Raw genomic sequence first — 24447 nt, 5'->3', positions numbered from 1 at the left:
TTTTTTTTTCCCGTCAAAATATCACAAACATCACAGTATTTTTCACAACGTCCTAAATACAACAACTTAACTAAGGCTAAACGACAAAGTCTACAAATTTAATTTATGAGCACATGATATGTGGGTAACTACATGTAAATCGATAAAGCCTAAAGGGAATATTGTTCATAACTTTTATTCTGAAATCATACTGTCAATGTAAAAGGGTATATAGATGTAAATGTATGCACAGGAATAAACTGGTTGAACAGGTTTACATTGATGATAAAATGTCATTGTTGTAAACTTTTAAATCTTTACTACTTTGGAAGTTCCATTAAAACACTGATGATGTGTAGGATTTCCAACAACACTTGAGTATGTTTCAACTTCGCTTGTTTTATTTAAACATATGAAAATAAAATAGTTTACAATGCTGTTAATCTCACATCAAGACATTTTAGCCATTATTAAACATATCAACTGCAAAAAACTAAAATAATGCTCCTTAAGATATGAGGACACAACCATTCATTACAATAGTACAACATTTATGTACAGTATAGATGAAAAACCTTTCACAACAGTATTTCAACCATTTTTTTAAGGACAGTTTAAATCAAAACTAAATCCTCAATAAAGATTACTTGACCTACATTAAAAAATCATAAACAAACAACACATCAAATAAATCAGCTTTTCTTCAAAGGCTTTCAGGAAAATCTTCAATTTAAACTTTGAATCTTCCTGTTGCAGAGATACAAGGGCATTATTTTTCTTCAAAAAACACACAAAAACAAGCAGTTCACCATCCTCGGCACCCCAGCGTATCATAACCTATATGATACCCTGGGCAAATTGGCTAGGGAAACTTCGTAAATCTTGAATATTCATAAGCATTTTCCGACCGATGAAACAGCCGATAACAAAAAGGAAAGAATCCCCATTGTGAAGAGCTATGGGCATATTTAACAATATCCTGCCTAAAACGATTTGTAAGCCGTGATCTCATTGGATTATTTCGAACTGAGATTACATCTGTAACTTCTTGGCCATTTCTGCACCGCATGAGGTGTGTCTCATGCGACCAATCAAGCGGCAGGATTTCACCTAATTTATTATTCATGAGTACGAGATTTTAACAGCTGATTTGCCCAGGGTATCATATACCGGGGTAGGTTATGATAGGCTAGGGTGCAGAGGATGGTAGTTTACTAACATAGATGTAAATCAGAATCAGTTAAATCATTGTTCAACTAACCAAAATGTGTGATACCCGTCTTTTATTGTTACTCAACTGGCATATAGTCATATCTTTAAATTTAAGATACCATTTTCTATGAAATAAACTGCAAGAGAAAATTAAAGGTATAAATAAATAATAAGAATGAATAACTTTTTGACAGAAGTTTATTTTAAAAATGGTCAAATCTTTGGTGAGAATATACTACCTTTCTGTTTAAGCTGAACTCTCACAGATGGACTGTTTTGAGAACTTTTTGCATTATTTTTTTGTCTTGAAATGAACCAATCTTTGCGTTAATATCTAGAACTAGTGATAAGACCAGTGACAAAATATCAGCTCACAGTTTTTAATAATTACATTTGAAAATTGAAAAGTTTGTGAATAAAAGCTTTACTAACGCTTTAAGAAAATGAGTTTTGCGGCATAAAACATCGAAAATACATATTGCTATTTTGTTCTGATTTTGTATTTTTCCCAAGCTCATTTTTTTCCCCCAATTTGCAAGGCACAGGCAGTATAAATAGTTCCCCCAAAAACACTGGCATTTAATCTAACACAGAGCTATCTTGCTTTTGTTTTACATTTAATTTAACAAACCTTTTTCTTCTCATTAGTCTAGCATTAAAAAGTGTATTTAATCTCATACTAATGCAACACTACTATTTTGCATTTAGTCTTAAAAAACTATTGTTTTGCATTTAGACATACACTCAACTAATAATTGCATTATATTTTGTCTAACACAATCATATATCACATTGACACAGATCTGAGAACAAGATGACTAGTTAACACTATGATGTTGTTCGACAGTAACAACACCAGCACCACCAGTTCCATCATCATCGCCACCATTACTGGCACCATTATCTTCTTCCTCCATCTTTGTTAATTGTTGTTGCCACATTTCATGGTAGATACCTTCACTGGATAGAAGTTCTTCATGACTGGAATACAATTAAGTTCATTACAATGGACAGTTCCCATATAAACATCAGTATTACAGTTACTTGAATGATCATTCAAAAATTATCCTGGGATATCACATACCCATTTCTGATTATCCAATGAATAACCTGGGATATCACATGACCATTAGTGAATATCCAATAATAAACCAGGGATATCACATGACCAATATCACATGACCATTAGTGATTATCCAATGAATAACCTGGGAAACACATGATCATTAGTGATTATCCAATGATTACCCTGGGATCTCACATGACCATTAGTGATTATCCAATGATTATCCTGGGATATCACATGACTTTAAGTGAGTTTCCAATAATTAATCTGGAATATCACATGATTATTCATATTATCCAACGATTAACCATGCATACCACATGGCCATTTGTGAGTATCCAATAAATAAGCTGGGATATCACACGACCATTAGTGATTATCCAATGATTAATCTGGGATATCACATGACCATTAATGAGTATCCAATGATTAATCTGGGATATCACATGACCATTAGTGATTATCCAATGATTAATCTGGGATATCACATGACCATTAGTGAGTATTCAATGATTTACCTTGAATATCATATGACCATTAGTGATTATCCAATGATTAACCTGGTATATCACATGACCATTAGTGATTATTCTATGATTAACCTGGGATATCACATGACCATAAGTGATTATCCAATGATTGACCTGGGATTTCACATGACCACTAGTGAGTTTCCAATTAATAAGCTTGGATATCACATGACCATTACTGATTACTCAATGACTAACCTGGGATATCACATGACCAACAGTGAGTATCCAATAAATAAGCTTGGATATCACACGTCCATTAGTGAATATCCTATTAGATAACCTTAATAAGCTTGAATATCACATGAGTGATCATAAAATGACTAACCTGGGATCTCACATGAATATTAGTGATCATCCAATGACTAACCTGGGAACTCATATGACCATTAGTGATTATCCAATGATTACCCTGGGATCTCACATGACCATTAGTGATTATCCAATGATTACCCTGGGATCTCACATGACCATTAGTGATTATCCAATGATTACCCTGGGATCTCACATGACCATTAGTGATTATCCAATGATTACCCTGGGATCTCACATGACCATTAGTGATTATCCAATGATAACCCTGTTATCTCACATGACCATTAGTGATTATCCAATGATTACCCTGGGATCTCACATGACCATTAGTGATTATCCAATGATTACCCTGGGATATCCCATTACCACTAGTGAGTATCCAAGAAATAAATTGGATATCACATGACCACTAGTGAATATCCAATAAATAAGCTTGGATATCACATGACCACTAGTGATTATTGTATGAGATAAGCTATATAAGCTTGGATCTAACATGACCATTAGTGATTACAGAATTAATAGTATTCTAACACAAAATATCTCAACATATTTCAAATTGAAAATTTCAAGATTTCAAACTGTTTTTTGATGTTGCACATTTCAAGATTTTGGCCTGAGCTCATGCTTATAATTATGATTATTTTTCTCTTGAAAAAAATCAGAGATATAACTAAAAGATGTTTATAAAAATGGGCCAAAGTAATTACAATATTACATTAATCCGACCACTTACGTTCCCCTTTCAATGATCTCCCCTTCGTCCAATACAAGTATCTGGTCAGCGTGTATGATAGTCGACAGACGATGGGCTACAATGATGGTTGTCCTGTTTTCACACACTCGGGCAAGGGACGACTGGATGTTTCGCTCCGTCTTGGTGTCGAGAGCAGAGGTGGCCTAAGAAGAGAGAAAATATGTGATACAGAACAATGAGGGCCACATGGGCTATATACAAACAACTAACACTAGTGATCTCTTTTTATACCTATAACAAACACCAGTAATTGAAGGGTATGGGGTAAAATTCCACCTTTGACTTCAAAACTTTGTTTAAGTGACACTGGGGTATGTAACGGGGTAGAGCTATAAAGCAGCCATTTAATTACGGGAACTCTACAAACATAAAAGACAAAAAATGAGCTTGATACATGAAAATATGATTTTTTTCATAAACTCCAAGATTTAAAAAAATAAATAAATATCTAAAGCAAACTGTTAATGAGGAACCAGATAAATTTCCTGGCTTTTAGCCTTCTACAATGATCAGTGTTTTTTTCTGATACAAGAGCTTAACAGCTAGTCACCTACTTTACTTTTCAAAGTGACTCCCAATCAAGTTGTGCTGAGATGAGCTATAATATCTCTCATTTATGAATAAGGATGACTTAATCTGCTTTTTGAATGCTCTTCAGAAAAAGCTCAATATCAAATGGTTTTCCACCTAATGGTTTTTCAGGATTTCTTAAAAGTTCTTGGCTAAATAGTAAAGAACATTAGGCTGATTGTTCAGAACATTGTTTAAGGTTAACAGTGTGATTAATGTCAATGTTGCTAACTTTTAATGGTAAATATTTGATGATGTTCAAATGAATTTAAATGTTATAAGTTACGGGGTTAGTAGGTGATCCGATATGGGATATACGGGGCAAAGAAAACCACATCATGTGAGAACGAAGCTTGAACCCAAATATGGTTCCCTCCGCCCTGCATATCCCATATCGGTCACCTACTTAGACCCGGTAACATTTATATCCTGTCAACAACCTGTTTACATGTTTAAATGTTTAATTTATTAATCGGAATATTCATCTGAATCGGAAAATAGACGCCATTTTGGTACGATATAAAATTGGTGACCCAATATGGAAAGATATGAGGTCACTACATGACCAGTCCTGGACCAATGGCGTTGCGTCATTTATGTTGGAGGCGAGATATATACAAATATACTTTAACAGTTGTCTCAAATATGGCAAGACATACAGCAGATCGCAAGTATATCTATGAAACTGCCACAGTAGTTAAGAGTTGAAAGTAAACACTGATAACATTAACAATGTTGCTAACTTTAAAAAGATTCTGAACAATCGGCCAAATGTATACTTTATCACTTTATACCAAGTAACAGTACTCAAATTTCAACTGCACCCACCTCATCTAGTAACACAATAGCTGGGGCCTTCAGAAGTGTCCTCGCTATGGCAACCCGCTGTTTTTCCCCACCGCTCAACTTCAATCCTCGCTCTCCCACTACTGTTTCATATTCTGGAAAATAAACAGTTTTTTGTTTGTTTAATGAGGTATAAAATAGATTAACTAAGAGTGTAAACTTCTTAAAGCTTATGTTATTTTTCTCTATAAAGTACATGGAACATTAATAGATGTTTCCAGAATTGGTGGACTATTCATTTACCAGTGACTGTTTAGCACTGATACATTGCTGATCAGTGGTGGATCTAACGCGGGGCACAAGGATCTATGCCTCCCGTCCCCAGTAAGCCGGCAAATGAAGTTTATTTTAACCGTAAATTTATACCTTAACAATGAAAATACTGATTTTTATAATTTATTATATATATATATATATATATATATATATATATATATATATATATATATATATGTAAAGATGTAAACTATAAAAGAATTCTTGAATGGAGGGTTGCAATGCATCAATGATTTAATATGTGTCATTTCAATACTTCAGCAAAATAAAAGTTTTGAGGGGGTTTGATGGTTGTGCCCACCCCCCTCAATTATAAATTCCTGGATCTGCCACTGTTGCTTTCTGTTCAATATGATTATTGTGTGTATTAATCATCCAGTCTGTACGAAAGTCATTATCACATTGCAGGACACGAGGTCCTGCAATACAGTCTACCTTGCAGGACCGGACCAGTTTTTGCAGGAACAAAAATTTTATGTACATTTTAGTGAAAGTCAGAGCTTCCAACAGTGTCTAAAATCCAAGTCAATGACTCTTGAGATCTGATTTTCAAGAGTCAATATCAGATCTTCAAGTGTCATTGGTTTTTTTTTCTAAATACTTGGTCTTTCTTCATAAATTATAGTTCTCATCTGTCATAAGATGGCATTGCAAGGTACATGATTATCCATACGTCCAAAACTGAAATAAAAAAACCCAAACAAATCTAGTGTTTTATTAGGATCAGCTGTATTAATCCACTTTTCATTCTAGAAAAATCTCAAGTAAAAGAAAAAAATTATTATCAATATAACTTAATATCATACCTGTGCTCCAGTCAGTATTTGAAAAGGGTAGGGTGCTAGGCTATTAAAGGGCACTTTTGATGCGCATTGAATGAGCCCTAATGGGGTATAACTGCAAGGGCCATTGCTCAATTCTTAATGTGTATGTGTAGTAACTACTTTCAATACTACAGTAATCATAAGTTTGTTATGAACACCTAAGCTGTTATTTTTACTGGCAAAATAATGTATATTTTGTACACTTTAATTTCTGAAATTTTGCTCTGTCAAAAAAAAGGGCACAGAAGGGTGTGGTAAAAAGGCAGCAGAAGGCTGGAAAAGTACAGCAGGGTGCCACACCCTGCTATATAGGCCTAGCTGGAGCACTGGACTATACCTTGTTGTCTTATTTCCTGCTCTTAGGTGGTTAAAAAATTTCCAGGGTCAAAACATGGAAAATTATGTTCTGACACTTGTGAACGTATTATTTATTTAATGCATGTTCAGTGAAAACAGATATTATGCATGTAACCCTTGTGCATCAGAATCCTACAATTCTACTATTGTATGTACTATTCTTTATGTTACCCTATGCATCCTTGTCAAAATCCTACAAGCAACAGCGATTGTTGAGTTGCACCGACATCTCTCATTTCTATTTTCAGTTTTACTTTCATGTTTTTCATTTTGTCCAGAAGCAAACAAAAACATTCAACGTTCCTATTGTCAATATTGCAACATCATTTTTATTTTTTAATGGCATAACAATAAAACAATAATAAATCTATAATATTACAGAACTTTACTGTACACTGAAAACGTTTTACGCGTTCTTCTTTCACTTGCATTAAAATTGACAGAAGGTAAGCGTGCACCTGTTTCCCGCACTTTTTAGACCATGTGCTACGAAAAATGTTTATTTTTTTCTGTTACACATTAAAAACTAATACAAATATATATATTATTATTATTTAAATTGAAATAGACATGGTATAAAAGAACAGAACAAAATATATTTAAGCACGGTTGGTGGTTAAACATCGTACTAAGCGAAAAAGCCGAAGGTATCTGTTAATTTGCATAATGGGCGGAGTTAACACGTCATTGAGTTTGAGTGCTGCTAATTAACATGGAAACCGTTCAGATTCCAGATCGATAATCAGTTGTCACTTCGGGTGTTAATTGCTCTTGACTTTAATTGATTTAAAAGGCATTTAGATCATGCCTTGCGGCTCCTTTCAAATGAATAATATTACACATTTATGAGGCGTCATTTTCGGGTCATTTACAATTTCTGTGCATCAAAACCTGAGGAGCTCGGGTCGATAAACGCCCTGATTAAATTGGTTTGATCAAGTAAACAAAGGTTAGTTAATAAAATTCACATGATACACATTTAACACATATTTATCTTATCATTTTTCCCCCAAATTATTGCTGGACACGCGGGCCTACAATATAGCTGCGGAGCCGAGGTACGACGAACTTTCGTACAGACTGATCATCATGTTGTTTTCATGACGGTGTGTACTAAATATAGTATGTTATATATGTATCATAAACAAACCATACAGTAAAGATAGCACTTCCTTGGATGAACTTGACTAAAATTATATTCTTTAAAACATGTAAAATGATGAATTATCAGCCACATACTAGCTTGTATTGACAATTTTAGGCTTGTTTTGAGGAAATACTGTATATCCGATTATGGGACCATCTGGTGTCTAGACCCTTTAATTATGCATTTTTGCTAAATGTGGAAACTCAGATGACACAGCAACATGTTGCGTTTAATCTTTTAATCATGTAAAATGATGTATCATTGGCCTCCTTCTAGCTCACATTGACCATTCTGGGCTTGTTTTGTGGAAATACTGTATTTGCCTAATTGTGGACCATCTTGTGTCTAGTCCCACTAAGTACTGGTATGTGTATGACAGTGATGATACCTCTAAAACATCACAAGAGAGAGTGGCAAATATAGGTAAATAATTATTTCACTCATGTTTTTAATTCATGAAGTTAAAACAACAGACAGTAACTTACTGGCAGGAAATGTGAGAATCCTGGAGTGGATGTCTGCTGCGTCTGCTGCGTCATGTACTTCATCGTCCTCTGCGGTGACACGGCCATAACGGATATTATAGAGGATGTCATTGTTGAATAATACTGTGTCTTGTGGAACGACACCTATACCCTTTCGTAATGACTCCTGCTTTACCTGTGAAAAGTTGAAGAAGTGACTGACATGTTAGTACATGCAATGATATCCTAAGATCAGCAGAGAGAGGAAGAAGACAACTACTGTTTTAAGACAATGTTTAAGGTACACTTGTGTTAAGTCTAGCTTAAATTGAAAAATAAAATCCACAAAATTTAAAGCAAGTGTTTTTTTTTACCTAACTTTTTATCTTATGAAGAATCAAAACAGTTGAAACATGTGTTAGAACTCATACATCAAAATCCAGTTTGCCTCATTTATTGAATAGGTCTGGTTCATTAAAAATACATATCAACCCAGGAGGGCAAAATGAAAAAAACTCCATATGGGAATTTTACTATTTCCCTTTGGCTTTTAAAAGTCTAAACAAAATTCACTATGTGGATGGTCAAATTTGAAAGAACCTTCCTGGGACGGGTTGTATGCAAAAATGAACAGCTCTAAATTATATATAAGACAATGAAAATACTCAATGAAAACCTGTTATATGTTCAAGATGCACTCTTAATCCCAGATAAGATTTACCACAACTAATACAGTTGTTTCTATATACCATAAAGGATGGATACATGTCAAAAACAATGGTTCTTATGAAGGATACCAAGTTTATTTTGAAAAAGGTGCAGAAAATACGCATATTACTACCTTCTGAGTCTATAGCAAATCAAAGTAAATCTTTTAGCACTCACCAATCATTTACTGTCTCTTGCTTTTTCAGCTATTACACTGTTATAATCTTGTTATCAGTAAGTAATATTCTCCTTAAATGCGTTGTTTAGTAAGTGGTTAAAGGTTTATCACTCAAAATTTATGTTTGTGTATTAAATTGATTTTGAATAAGAGTGTCACTTTAACTTACGGTCATTGAAATAGACTTTTGGATATACATGCCAGAAATTGTTATAATTTGCCATAAAAACTAACTTGTAACAAGCCTTGTGCCTCTTTCAACCATTGAGGTTACCTTAGCTATGTCCTGCCCATCAATAAGAATACAGCCTGACTCGATGTCGTAAAACCGGAACAACAGTCGAATGATGGTGCTCTTACCACTTCCAGAATGGCCAACCTGGGGAAGATATTCATCAAGATTTAAAAACTATTCCGAGGTATACCCTGGACTCAATTACAAACGGTCTCAAGTCCAAGTCTAGACTCAGACACAGAAAAGCACTTTTAGAAAGCTACAATAAATCATCTCTATTGCATTAATCTTACAAAAATAAATATAATGTAAATAATTGCAAATAACTGTAATAATAGTTATAATAATAATAATAATAATAATAATAATATTTAAATTAAGCAAATTTACAATTATTTCTCAATTAGAAGGAGAGTTACAATGAAATAAAGATTGTAAGTCTTGCCACTCGAGTCTGAACTCAAACTTGAGACTGTTCTTAATCATGGCTCTAGGTATAATTTGGCTGTACTCAAAGCTAATCCTAAACCATGGGGGCCGTCTTATTAACAAGCATCCAAAACATAATGTGTCATCAAGTAATTCAGTTGGAGTAAGTGTCAGAAATCAAATTAAGATTTTATTTTGTAAATTCTAAGATATCTGGCCTTTTCTTTCAAAATATAACTCATTTTGTCAGGGAATAAACAATTTGGAAGATGAAACATACTATAAGACTTTATTGATAAGATTGCTCCTAAGACATTTATTTCACTGAATCTTAGTAGCATATTTGTTCAGTCAATCTTTATAAGTTTACCTTGTGGATATTCAGTCATTTGGCTTTGCAAAATTAAAATTATGATGCACAAAGCAGATCATCACATTTTTATTGGTAAATGATTCCTATTTTGCCTTTTTTTGCTTGTACAAGACCACAACATTAATGCAGGGTTCTCAATAAGTTTCAGTTGAACTGTCTCAAATAATAAAGTAATCAACCAGCTACTACTTATTCCAATTAAAATTCACTTATTTTTCCGAATTTGAACTATTAACCCAATTTCCATTTAAACCTTCCATTATGGCCAGCAGACGGTCCATATTGAGAATACTGTTAATGGTAGATTAAAGTTAAGATGCCATGATGAATATCAATCATAAAATAATAGAATCTTACCAATGCATATGTGTGACCGGCTGGAACTTTGAATGTTATGCCCTTCAATATCTGCTTGCTGAAAATGCACACAAGTGGAAAATTCATTGCAGGATACAAAATTTTATCTTCGATATTTTGTATTATTATAAGTTAATACAGATAAATCCTGATATTGAGGCAAAGATGTGTTTCTTTTGGCAAAAAACAAGAGCAATGTAAGCCAATTCTAATGCTCCACTTTTTTTCTCCATCAAGAGGAATAACCGGACAGTAATTAATGCCAAAGTTATTGGCCATGAGTAACATAAGCGTACTGTTTCTGGCAACATGTCTACCAAGTTTCATTACAATATCTTGAATGTTTTAAGCTATGGCCAAAGTTAGAGTTTGTGCACTTGATGTCACATTGCCAAAATGTACACAGGCTATATCAACAGCTAACAGGGACACAAAGGCTTTCAAAATATGTACCATTCCTTTTTTCTCAAAAAGATTAGCTAAATACAGTTTGATACCGTCAATGTTATTCCAAAACAACCGCAAATCTCTATATGACAACCCCAGATAAACTTATTTCACCAGCTAGGTCATTCATGAAGATATTATCAATTCAGTTCTGTCTTCACGAGAGAAATTCATTTAAAAGTATTACATTCATATAGACCACTGGAAAGCATAAAGAAAAAAGCATTCCTTTATTCCTTTTTGGGGTTTAATACAACATGTCTCGTCACTCTTTTAACTGAAAGTTTAAAATCTTCATTCCTTACGCTGGCTCGTATCTAAACTGCACATCTTTAAACTCGATTTCTCCGTATCGTATCTGCATATCAGGAGCATTGGGCTCATCCTGAATTTCCATACCGACTTCTAGTAGTTCAAACATGTTCTCCATGTCAATAAATGCTTGCTGGATCATTCTGAAATAAAAATGAAAGCATAGCAATTGAAGTTCATTGGGTGGTGGTGGGGTTGGGGGCTGGTTCAGTAAAAAGGGACATAACTCAATAATGAATAAAGCCAGAGTTATGGTGTCTACTACACAAAAGGCTATTGTCTCTGGCAATATGGGTTCTAAAGTTCGCTTAAAAGTCTTGATTGTTTTTAGAGTCCTGGATAAGGCAATTTTGCACAGTGACACCTCTAACCCTGTGGACAATACAAAGCCTATCATTTTACCTCAACATATAGCTATATTTGGCCAGATGTGCTTAAAATGTGGATATTGTTTAGGGTATGGTGTCAAGAATTATTTTCAGTCAATATCTAGATTTAACTTCTTCTGAGGAGCACAAAGAATCTGAGGGCTATATCATCTAACCATACTACCCATCCTAGACAGGCATATAAACAAACTCTACAGGCGGGTGTTAAACTCTACAGGCGGGTGTTAAACTCTACAGGTGGGTGTTAACACCGCATATAAAAGCATATATTAAAACCTCCACTTTTTTCAAACATATTTCTAATAATAATTTTTATAAATAGCTTTCTTTAAGCAAAGAGACAAGTCAAACTTCCTTGCCCCATAATACTCAAGCCATTACCCGTATCATAGAAAACTCAGTGGCAAGTTGCACAAGCATGATGTACCATATAGCATGCACTCTGTTAGTCCTATTCATATAAAGCAAGGACCTGAATTATAATAGCACTTCCTGGTTAAAAGTATAAAAATTATTCACCAATAGAAAGATAGCGTGACAGTTTGAGCCCCTCCTGGAGAAAGTGAACATGTTTTTAATTGGCAGGTTTTCTATGCAATGACCTGAATCAAAATAGTGCTATTAATGAGGCAGCAAAATTCCAGCCAAGGGAACTCAGGTAGCACTCTATGCTGACATACCATTGCAAAGGTTTAGAATGTCGAGCGCTCAATAGAAAACAGCTTAAAGCACTCATACTCCCAAATAAGATTTACCAGAATTGATACAATTGTTTTTAATATAACAAGAAGGATGAATGAATGTCAAAAACAATGGTTTTCACGAAGGATACTGTGTTTAATTTTAAAGAACGGTGCAGAAAACACAAGGTATTTCTACCTTATAAGTGATAGAAGATCACAGTAAATCTTTGATCACTTACTAATCACATAATAATTGTGTTTTCAGCTATAAAATACACAGTTATAATCTTAATATCAGTAATTAACATTTTCCATAAATGCCATTACTTAATAAGAAGATAAAGGTTTATCACTCAAAAATTATGTTTGTTATACATGTGTATGTATTAGAGATGCAAACGAATGGCAAAATTGATATTCGAATATTCGGTAATTCTTTCAATCGAATATTCGAATATTCGATAACCAAAATACATCTTTGCAAAGTTGTATTAAACTATTATTATCATTCGCTTAAGTAATAGCCAATTCATTTTGATCCTTCTTTGTCGTAGCAACTACGCGCGGCGGACCCTTATTTCCCCATATGAGTCTCTGAAATTCCCCATTTTTATATAGAAAACGGTAATTCATTATGAACAATCAAAAATCAAAATCGAATAATTCCGCTGCCTTCATATTGTGAAACAATGTGAAATTAGATGGATTCCTAATCATATGGCGTAATGAGCCAATGGAGGGTCTTTCCGTAGGACGAGCAGTCTCGTTCTGGGATAGACCTCTACCTACCAAACCAACTCGGGAACTAGTAAAATGATAAAACGAAACATTTATGAATTTGATTCTTCTACATCAATAGAGGCAATATATCCTAAAACGCTATACTATACAGTAACATTTCAAAGCAAGAACAGTGCATCGAAACATGGAAAACAGCACATACATGTATCTGCATTATTGTAGCAAATGCCATACATAGTATCACGGCAATTTGAGCAATGTTGCATAGCTTAATCTGCAACCAAGACAGCACATTAGTGTGAACCAAGATAGCACATCAGTGTGAACCAAGACAGCACATTAGTGTGAAGGCCGTTTCCTTAAATCCTTAATTGGCAAAGGCATTGGTGTCACTTGTCCAATAGCAAGTTGTAAAATTACGGGGACTTTTTATAGTACCCGGCGCTATGTCCCTAAATGACATATGACGCGTGTTTAGCGTATTGTCATCACATTCACACCTCTGGCATTAGGGGCCAATCATTGTAAAAACATGACAAAAGAACTAAATACACAATTGCAGCCTTGTAGGTCAAAGGTTTTTTTATTTTATTAATTCAACATTTTTTTTCGAATATTCGAATACCAATTTTGCCATTCGAATACCAAACGTTTGATCAAATATTCGATAATTCGAATATTCGTTTGCATCCCTAGTATGTATTGATTTTGAATAAGAGTGTCACTTTAAGCAATGCTCCCCTGCTATAGTTCATGCCCATCAGGTTACTTATCATAAGGTTATTTCGTTATATGTTCCATTTACACTAAACCCTCAAACTATGGTCAATTAATGTGTCAAGCCAGGGAAAGCAGCCCATATGGCTGTACAATGTTAATCCCTCAAGATAGATGTCCGAAATACAAACCAAGAAACTCTCCAGGCCACTAAATAACTCACCTATAGTATGTGCCGAGAAAATTCAGAGGACCATACAGCTGTATAATGTAGGTCCCGAACAGAACATAGTCGCCCACTGTAAGATGGAGCCCATTTAGTTCATGAACAACTGCCCAAGCACACAGCAAAGAGCCCGCAAGCACGCCGCCCGTTATGACAATATTTTGGGCTGTATTAAGAAGGTTGAGAGATGCCGTAGCCTTCCATTCAGCTTTCTGGAAAAAAATAAATGTGAAAGAACATTATGCAGCTATATCATATATAAGTGGCCTAGTGGTAAAAGCCTCTCACCCAAAGGCGTGGGTGTATCAACCAGGGGAACATTCTCGTCCTCTGATGGTCTCGAGTGGTTCGTATCAGCTTTCAAGTAACAATTAGCTTTCACCTGCCTTTACAATTGAGCTAAAATAGCATAAACAAACTATGATGGAACAATGCTTTAAAACACTATTTCGGATGACAACTTCTCTTTTATTGATAGAAACTCATTCAGCGGCCTACAACATTATAGCCTAGATACAATTGAAATACTAGCACAACTTTCGTATACCTTTGCTGTATGTTCATATTCTTTAACAAAGAATAAAAATAGCTGGGAGATTAATTTAGGGAGTAAATTTTGTAAAATTGTCAACATTCTTATAAGGTCAAACATTTTTACACGTGGTTAGGGTTACATCTTTTCAAAAAACAGGTAGGGTATGTAGTTTTTTTCTATTATTAAGCTTTATGTTGGAACTGTATTGTCATCATTGGGGAAGGGTGTAAAAGTAATCTTCACTATATTGCTTTTTAACCCTTTGCATGCTGGGTAAATTGTCGTCTGCTCAAAAATGTCGTCTGGTTTATTCTAAATTACTTTCAATTTATTTAAAACTTTGGGCATATATTGACTGAGTGGCAAACAGCTTGGAACCTGACCAGGCGCCGAGTTACTCGGCGTCTGGTCTGGTTCCAAGCTGTTTGCAAAGCCTTTAAAATCGCCATCAGCAGCCTAAGGGTTAAACGACATGTTAAAACAGGGACAAAAAGAAACTGACGGACTACTAAAACGTTGGAGTTGGTGCCCGTTCTGTAGGTAAGGGTTTGATTACCCAAACCAGAAATCATACTTTTTTAGGCCTGAGGTAAGTCACATAATCCAGAAAATGTCCTTTCTTAATTGAATTACCTGGAAGTCCATTATTGCATTGTTGTACCTGTTAATCTCAAACTCTGAAGCACCGTAGTATTTTACCTGCAAAGTAAAAATGTGTTGATTATCATATTTGTAATTTTTCTATTTAGGAACAGCAACAACAACAAAACATTACTTTAAGAAGATTATTACACATTATGACATAATTACAGATAAAATGCAAAAATTGAAATCAAATTTCACCAACAGACACTTAATGAATTACAATCAATAATGCTCATATGGCATGAACGTAGTACATATATATGTCATAAATATTTATCATATATATTTCTCAAATATTCTTCTTTTTTTGCTCTAAGATATGTTGGCTTAATACTTATGGGATATGACGTGGGAAGTTGGGATCAATAATGTGTAAGATTAAACTGGATGTCAAAACTTACCATAAGTATGACTTATCTTACAACATTCTATATATAATAAAATTATTTTCATATCATAAATGTTGCTTCTGGTAGTAACAATGTGAATAACTTCATGTGTAACTCAACAATACTATATTTAGAATCATTGAACAAATTAAATTAATTCAGTTTTTGTTTTTTAAAAATTATAACTTCTTAGCAAACCCCTATGTCCTACACATTTTAGAGAAATAACTATTTTCAAACAAACCATTCTCTCATTAAAACACCAAACACTTACGGTTTCAAAATTCAGCAAGGAATCTACAGCCTTAGCGTTGGTCTCGTTGTCAAACTTGTTCATTTCCCTTCTATATTTGGTCCGCCATTCAGTAATGAAAATTGTGATAGCTGGAAAAATTAAACACCGAGGTTTAATAAAAATTTATAAATAAAACTTAAAATTATTGGTCTAAACATTTGATATCTGGATTTTAAATCCAATACAGATTCATTAAAAATATACTTCTCTGAATTCACAAATTGAATGAGTCACCTGTCGGCAGCGTGCAATTTTGTTGGCTGCCAAAAGTTGACAAACCAATTTTAATACCTTAACCTTTGACTTTAAACACTTACATCGGTGACCCTTGGCAACTTGGGGTCATCTGCTAACATTGATCAATAATCTTTCTACCTTTGAGGCCCCTAAGGATCAAGTGTTTTGATAAACAGTATAAAGAAATCATTTACGAGTTCATGATTAGAAAGAAACCATTTATCTAATATAGGCCACTATCACCTTGATCTTTGATCTACTGACCCCAAACACAATACTGACCATGATCAATGCTCATACAAAGTTTGAGGACTTCACAGGTGACAAAATAACATCTTACCTAAATACAAAACCATACAAAGGAATACAACGAGCCCGAAGATGTAGTTAAAGGCAGTGACGAAATACACAACCGCTATCACAATATCGATTATGGTGGGGAGGATTTGGAAAATCACATAACTGAAATGAAGAACATGTGTATGACAAATATATACAAATATACTCAACTGCTTTCACAACGTTGATTTTGGAGTGAGTATTTGAAATATCACATAACTAGAATGTCAAATAATTATGCATACCATAGTCTGTTTGCGATACTTTAATTACAGTTTGATAAGAATATCAACAACAAATTAGCTTGAAATGGATAAAGTTAACAATTGTCGTTTTTCACATTAGACATATTTAATAAATTCCGCTTTATTGCAATTTGGTGAAGACTATAGATTCAATTTATAACTTTTTTTTCTTTAAACCATAATACATGAATCCGGTAATTCAACTTTATAACACAATAGGTTATAACCAGTTACAGGATTGCTTCATAGAAATCAAGGTGGTAGATAGCAAGAGGTCTTAACAGTATTAACACTTGCAATAAGTACTTGAGTGTCACTGTCACAAAATAACCCCTCTTAATTTAAGAACACCAAGTTTGGTGATAAGTGGTTTTACATCTAGGCAAAATGTAGAGAGCAGACACTGTAAAGACAGTTTTTTCAAACTAAAGGGTTATAACTCTGTTGATTATTCAACTTGACCAAGATATTCTGCACATACACATTCTGACCAGATTTGGTGATGATTGGAAAAAGGCTTTTCAAATTATTGATCAGACAAGACAAATTTTATTAAAGTAATTTATAGAATTAAAGGGCAATTACTCTTGATTGACTCAAGCTATATGGTAGTTAAATTAACTCTTACCAGATATTATTCCCAAAAGCATTCTGACCAAATTTTGTGAAGATTGTACAAAGGCTTCAAAATTTATTCATTAAACAAAACAATTTGAGCCAATTTCTATAACTAAAGGGCAATAACTCTGGAATGACTACAGCAATATGGTTGGTTATCAAATTTGTTCGTGATACAATGCCATAACACAGTCTGACCAAATTTGGCGGTGATTGGACAAAAAGCTTCTAAAGTAATCATGAGAGACTAATTATGGGCAATTTCTATAATTTAAGGGCGATAACTATCAAGTGTTTAGAGCGATATGGCTGGTTATCACCCTGTCCAAGATATAATGTCAATACACATTCTGACCAAATTCAGTGATGATTGGACAATGGCTTGCAAATTTATTGTAAGTACAACATACTTTACTCCCCAAACACATCCACTTGATAACAACAAATAAAACTATAAGAGGTCCTTTTTTTTTTAAAGAGGCATATAGTATTGCACTTTTCTTGTCAATATTTTGTCACTAAATTTTTTCATTTTTCAGTAACATTTTAAACCTTTTTCAAACTTAAGTGAACATTTTCCATACTTGAGGAGGTTATTAATGCTGTTTGTTCCTCTGTCAACCACTCGCAAAATTTCCCCAGTCTTCCGTTTCAAATGCCAGCTTAGAGACAGACTGAAACAGAAAATGATCACTAGGTATTTTTGAATAACTGGCAAGTTCAAGTTCACAATGTAATTATTAGTTGGTATGGAAAGAAGAGAGAAAATAAGCTATGCAAAGCTATTAACTGACGAGAAACAACCCAAAATTGAACCTTAAGTAATATGTTGTTATCTCTGTTTCTATTCAATTGGCATGGCAACTAAAATTGCATTATGCAAAACTAATTATTTTTTCATCTAAATACTGGGGTGGTATTCAATATACAACTTAAGTTAATCTTATGGTCATGCATCATTGACTTCATTCACTCTTTTGGTCAGGTATTAATAACAAGTAATTTGATTAGCTACATCGTTCTTAGATCCAATTAAGACTAATATTGAATACCAGCCCCAATTTCAAAATGGCTTCTGTTAAATTGTGCTCAAAGTCGGCAACTTTCAAAGGCAAGATTTGAACATTCATGTGTTGTAAGCTTTCAGAAACTTAGATTTACTCTAATAAATATTTATAAACGTCTTACGATATACCGTATCCCGATCTTCAACTGCCGTTTTAACCCGTATATACTCGATCAATATGACGTGAGTAACATCCCTTTCTACATAAATCTAAACAAACTCTCGGCTTGAAATTGACCTCAGAAAAAAAGTTCAAAAAATTGTTACTGGGTATTATACGCAGGCATTTTTTTGCATCAAAATCTGAGGGAAAAAAGTGCGTCTAATACCCAGTCATTTACGGTACTAATGATTTGCAATACTTGTACTTACATTGGGGCCAAGAAAAACATTTTTCCTGAAAGTTACTCTGATCAATGAGAGGGATTGACTACGTACTGTCGAGTCTTACCTGTGAAGATGGGAGAAGAGCTTAACCTGCACACGTCGTGTTGTGTATTGCTGTACAGGTATCCATAGGAACGTCCGCATATTGTTCAGGAACCCTGATCCACCTAGTATCCACAAAACATTACAGCAGTGAATAAGGGAACTAAGTTAAGCATTCAATTTTCAGGATATCAAGAATAAAATGACTTTTTTACAATATGTGCTCTCCATTGCTCATTTGCATATTTGAAATTAAGCCATTTCAAGTTTATAAATTACTCAATTTTATCAGTGGATATCATATTCAATTTATAGTGTAATGCAGTGCAAAATGCACATTTAACTATTTAATTAGGATTGTTAAAGAGCATGCAAACTGGTTGCTTTTGCCCATCTGTTTTTACTCAGTTATTCAGTTGCAAAACTCAACAAACTTTGAGTCTGAGTTATGGGCCTTGCTAAAAATTGTTATTTACATACAAATAGTCACTTGTAATATGTGTTCATGGTTTTATGTGAATATTTTGAGTTATGGCCATGGTAAAGATTTTGCACGCCGGTTATATTGAACATCAGGAATAGGAAAATACATAAATATTTTCTTAGAAATATTAATACCAGACCTGCACTGCTACCCTTGAAAAAGAGCAGGGTACTGTAGATACAAATATAATCCCAACGGAACTCAGGGCCCGTCCTTAAAGAGAGGCCTGAACTTGATTGGACGATCGTCAGGCTATTAACTGAAAAATAACAAAATATTTGGTCTATTTTAACAAATCAGTTAGCTGCAATAATCTTTTCCCACATATTAATTAAGAGCATTTTTTAAAGCTGCACTCTCACAGATATACCATTTGTACAATTTTTTGTCTTGGAAAGAGCAATTTTTTGAATAAATATCTGCAAACCAATGATAAAAGATTGCTGACAAAAATTCAGATTGTAGATTTTCCTATTTCCGTTCGAAAATTAATGTATTATGGCTTAAACAGTTACTAACAGTTTAAGAAGAACGCATAAAACATTAATTTTTGAACTTAAATGTAAAAATCTGCAATCTAATTTTTTTGTCAGCAGTCTTGTACAACTGGTTTTCATGCATCTTCGTTAAAATTGGCTTGTTCCAAGACAAAAAATAAACAAAGTTGTCAAAATGGTATATATATATATATCTGTGAGAGTGCAGCTTTAACATAGGAACATTGTAAAATAGCATAAAATCTTTGAACAAATTGTCTGCATATCAAATATGAAAAACATGTTTTTATACCAATTAAACATCACATACCGATGTACTTGTTGTAAATAGGCACAAACACATTAATCCCGCGACCAGCACCCAGTATAACGAGACAGAGAACCACAATTAGCTGCCTCCACCAACTCCCTTTTGGCCACACATACGGCGTCATCAGTCGCAGTTTCTTTAGGACGTTACTCCAAGTGGAGCCTTCATGAGACGCTCCTTCACCCTTCTCCTGAAATATTTACATTTAGAAAATTTTAAAAATTTATCCTCAATTTATCCGTAATATTCCAGATCGAAGTCAAGTTAGTTCCCTAATCAAAAAGACAGCAAACTGAGCATAAAAATGCTACAATGATGTTTAGTGTACATGGTGATTATGTATATACATATTCAGGGATTTGATTGACCAGGCAGCTGGAAGGCTGAAAAATTTTCTGCCATGGGCTTATGGGCCGCTCTTGTGGTCAAAAGCGCACTGCTGTAGAAGAAAAAATGGCTTTTTAGAAGCTCTTTTGAGGGCTCTCCTGACTTTAAATTTGAAGCAAACTTGAATATTAACTTTAAAAACTGAAAGCATCCAAATATTATTATTATTATTTTTTTATTTTTTTTTATTTTTTTTTTTTGGGGGGGGGGGATCTCTGGGGCCATTAGATTCGCGGAATTCCGCGAATCCGCGGACAAATCACATCCCTGATTTTGCTTGTTAAATCATTTGAATTTTCATTCAGAACTCCTCGGTCATCGAAAACAACCACGGATGTATGCTGGTACATCAGTAGAAGTAATCGTTTTTTTTTTTTAATTATATCGTTAATTAAATGTACTGTTTTAGCTTGTATAAATACAAATTTGTTGATCTAAGTTTAAATTGATTGCCAGTGAAGTGTATTATTGGAAACATAATTAAGATTCCCAAGAGAAAAGTCATTAAGTTTAACTGCTAAAATAAATTACTACGCGATCTTCTTGCAGCAGACTTAAACATACCGATTTCTGAGTATGTAAACTGTAGATCTACATCCGAGGTTGTTTTAGTTAAAAATGGCCAAGCAGCTCTGAATGTTGAATTTTAAATAATTGAATGTACATGTAAAAAAAAAAATGGACTACTGTGATAATTGAACAGTTAACTGAGATGATATCCCACTTTGGCTCTAGGTCTGGTATCATGTTTAGGGTACATTATGATCATGTTTATTCCTTATTTATTGACGAAATGTATAAATGGACTACTTTGTTAAATCATTAAACGTAAAAACAAAATGGACTACTTTGTAATAAAACAGTTAACTTGGCTTTCAACTAGTGTTGGGAATCAGTTTCAGTTTGACTATCGATAATTGTGTCCATTAAAGAAACAGATTATCAATAGTACAATCGCTTTTTGGAAATACCTTAATTGTAGTTTTATTCATGTACAATAACTCATATTCCTTAACTATGCCTATGTTATGTGTATGTTTGAAGTTATGAAGTGTTGTTGCTGCCTTCAGCCATATTGTTATCGATAACAACTGAACACAATACATATACACATTATGACCACAACGGAGAAAATTGCCGGAAATAAACCAAATGCAAAAAATGAGAGGAAAGAAGAAAAACAACGGGGCAGCTGAATCATTCGATTATGACAAAATACAATTGATTGTTGCCGATTTGAGGCCCAACCAATCAATTTTCTACTACAATCGATCATTGGAACATCACAACCGTCAACCTACCTTGTTTCCATGTTTGGTATCCAGCAGTGCCTTGTACCCATCTGTGGGTAATCCAGGGGCCCTTAGTCCCAGAACAAACAGTAGGGCCGTGCAAGAGTATCTCACCACCCATAGACCAAACTCTGCATGGTCAGCTGGACTAGAAAGACATAAGAGAATTTCTTCAAAACTGCATGAGAAATAGTGTAATACAAATATTGTTTTGAATGAGAAATACATTTTATCAACAATTGCATGATGATACATAAAAACATCTTTGTCAAAAGTCACACAATTATTCATGACATGTATGGTTGGTCAGGCCTTTTCGGGTCTTCATTTACTTTAGAAGGTAGTGAAACAAGAACAACATTTTTAAAACTTTTTTTTCAATAACTTAACAAACACAATACTTCAGCACGCCAGCCAACCCTCACATAATTGGGATAAAAGTGTTGTTGCTGTTTTGCAATTTTGATTTCATCATTTTTTAATACAATAAAAAAGTGTTTTTTAATTACCTATTCAAGTACCACCACCAGTCATGGCTCCACCAAGAAATGAAGGCAAGGTTTTCTCTTAGGAAAGCCAGAGTCCAGAACACAAGCAAAACAAGGCCGTGTCTCCGTGACGGTAATGCTGGGAGTAGCTGCTTACGTTCTAGGCCTAATATCCGTAGTGTCGCAGTCCAGGAAATAAAGAGACAGAGAAAAACTAAAATATCAACCCCTCTCACACCACCTTTGATTTTCATCATATCTGTTGTCACAATGTGACCCAGCGATTCCAACACTAGCATCACAGTCAGAAATATCTGTAAAACTGATCCAAAGTTTGTGTTGACATACTTCTTGTCCATGTTTGTGCCATATTTTCGGTACATCGAACATTGCAGGCACCCAAACAAAAGAAGGAACCCGAAGACAATAGATGAAGTGACGGTGTTGAGGAGACATTGGTTAAATCCATTGTCAACCCAAAGCTCAGAATTATTTGTCCAATTATGGCAGTAACTCAACATTTTGGATGAATGACAGGCAGTTTTATGTTGAAGGAAAATCCTGAAATAAATAAATAATTCTGGTATACACTCTGCTTAAGAACAATGTTATATCCTGCCTGGTATGTTATATCCTGCCTGGTATTCAGTCTTTATTGAATACTGCATTCTATTTGTTTGACAGGCTAATTATATCTGATTACTTGCAAAAAATAATCTGGAACAAAAACTATGACAATTATAATTCATTGACAATGACATTATGTAAAACCAGGCGCATAGCTGACTGTACTCAAAAATTTAATTAAATTTTTACCCAAACCCCCGAATTTCAAATAAAACCGAAGGGGGGGGGGGGGTAGGGGGTGAAGGGGTTAATATGCTGGGGGGGGGGGGGGGGGTAGGGGGTGAAGGGGTTAATATGCTGTCTGTCATTGATCTGCATAGTTCAAAATTTGCCCTTACTATGGACCTGAAAACTATCACGTTCTACTCCAGCAATAAAATATGCCATATTGTAGATGAAAAAAAGCATTTTTGCAGTTTATTTATATCTGGCCTATGACATGTCATTGTTTTGCTTTAAATTCCATTCAACTCTAGAACTGTAAAGCTTGGTACAGGAGTCAGGACATTTTGCATCAATTTTGCAAATTGCATAATCAGCTGACCGTATATCCATAGCTCGATTATTAGGATTAATTGGTACTCTCAGACAATGACTTACTTAACACAGTGTGGGGAGCTATAGGTGCTACACGAACGGAATTAAAGCTGGCATCAATATTTCGCGAAGATACCGGCTAGATGTTAACTTGAAAGTCATGTTATGTTTAAAGCCCTGGTTCCTGTCCTGAATTGTGAACCGCAAGACGGAAACCAATCCTGTTTTACCAAAAGTTCGGAACGGAAATAATTATCATACGCAGTGACCTCCCCTCATACGAAGGAAGGAAGCCGCAAACATGTTAGCTTTTTAAATAGCTTGTTTGAATATATAATGACATGATATTATGTTACATGAAATACACATCGCAGTTTTATTCTTTCAACTTTGTTTAATATTTCAGTGTCAGCAATTTTTTTTTATCAAATTGTATCTAGTCTACTAATGATCATTGCCAAACACAAAACAGTAAAAGAGGGCTAAATTGGCTCCAAATCGCTCATTTGATATGAAATTTTGTAACTGGCATTTTCGTGTATGTTTTTTTCTCTCTCAATGGTCTGCTATGGATGTTTTATAAATAGTAGACATGCGTGTGTAGAGTGTTTACATTTTTCAGTTAAAACCCTTGGAAAGTTTATTGCTGTAGCTTCAATATAGAAACTATGTCAAAAGGTCATCCCATGACAATATTGAAATGTGTTTGCAAAACTGCTCAAATTGTCTTACATAGTAATTGTCTAGCCATTGTGGTTCACGAGATTTTCAAAGATTGCCCCATATTTGTTTATATAAACAGGTGGTCTCCAGAGTGTAGACCCCATGCTTTGGACACGAGCTGTCCATTTGAACCAAATAGGTTTAACGACCACTATACAATGGTGTT

General features: G+C 34.3%; 1 protein-coding gene across 1 annotated transcript; it reads right to left on the bottom strand.

Annotated features, from left to right (window-relative positions):
* LOC128238807 (ATP-binding cassette sub-family B member 6-like) lies at nucleotides 1-23753 on the bottom strand. Its single transcript, XM_052955070.1, has 18 exons — nucleotides 23622-23753; nucleotides 22416-22955; nucleotides 21916-22054; nucleotides 20228-20417; nucleotides 19560-19679; nucleotides 18959-19061; nucleotides 18026-18115; nucleotides 16580-16701; nucleotides 15982-16091; nucleotides 15307-15372; nucleotides 14136-14350; nucleotides 11376-11525; nucleotides 10624-10681; nucleotides 9504-9608; nucleotides 8365-8539; nucleotides 5258-5370; nucleotides 3839-4002; nucleotides 1-2172 (listed from the first exon to the last, which is right to left on the bottom strand). Exons 2-18 carry the CDS (start codon nucleotides 22913-22915, stop codon nucleotides 2010-2012), a joined length of 2583 nt encoding a protein of 860 aa, XP_052811030.1. The 5' UTR covers nucleotides 22916-22955; nucleotides 23622-23753; the 3' UTR covers nucleotides 1-2009.
* Nucleotides 23754-24447: the final 694 nt, after the last annotated feature.

The sequence above is a fragment of the Mya arenaria genome, chromosome 1 (assembly GCF_026914265.1).
Source record: "Mya arenaria isolate MELC-2E11 chromosome 1, ASM2691426v1".
Lineage (NCBI taxonomy): Eukaryota > Metazoa > Mollusca > Bivalvia > Myida > Myidae > Mya > Mya arenaria.
This window is presented reverse-complemented; position numbering and strand designations above follow the sequence as displayed.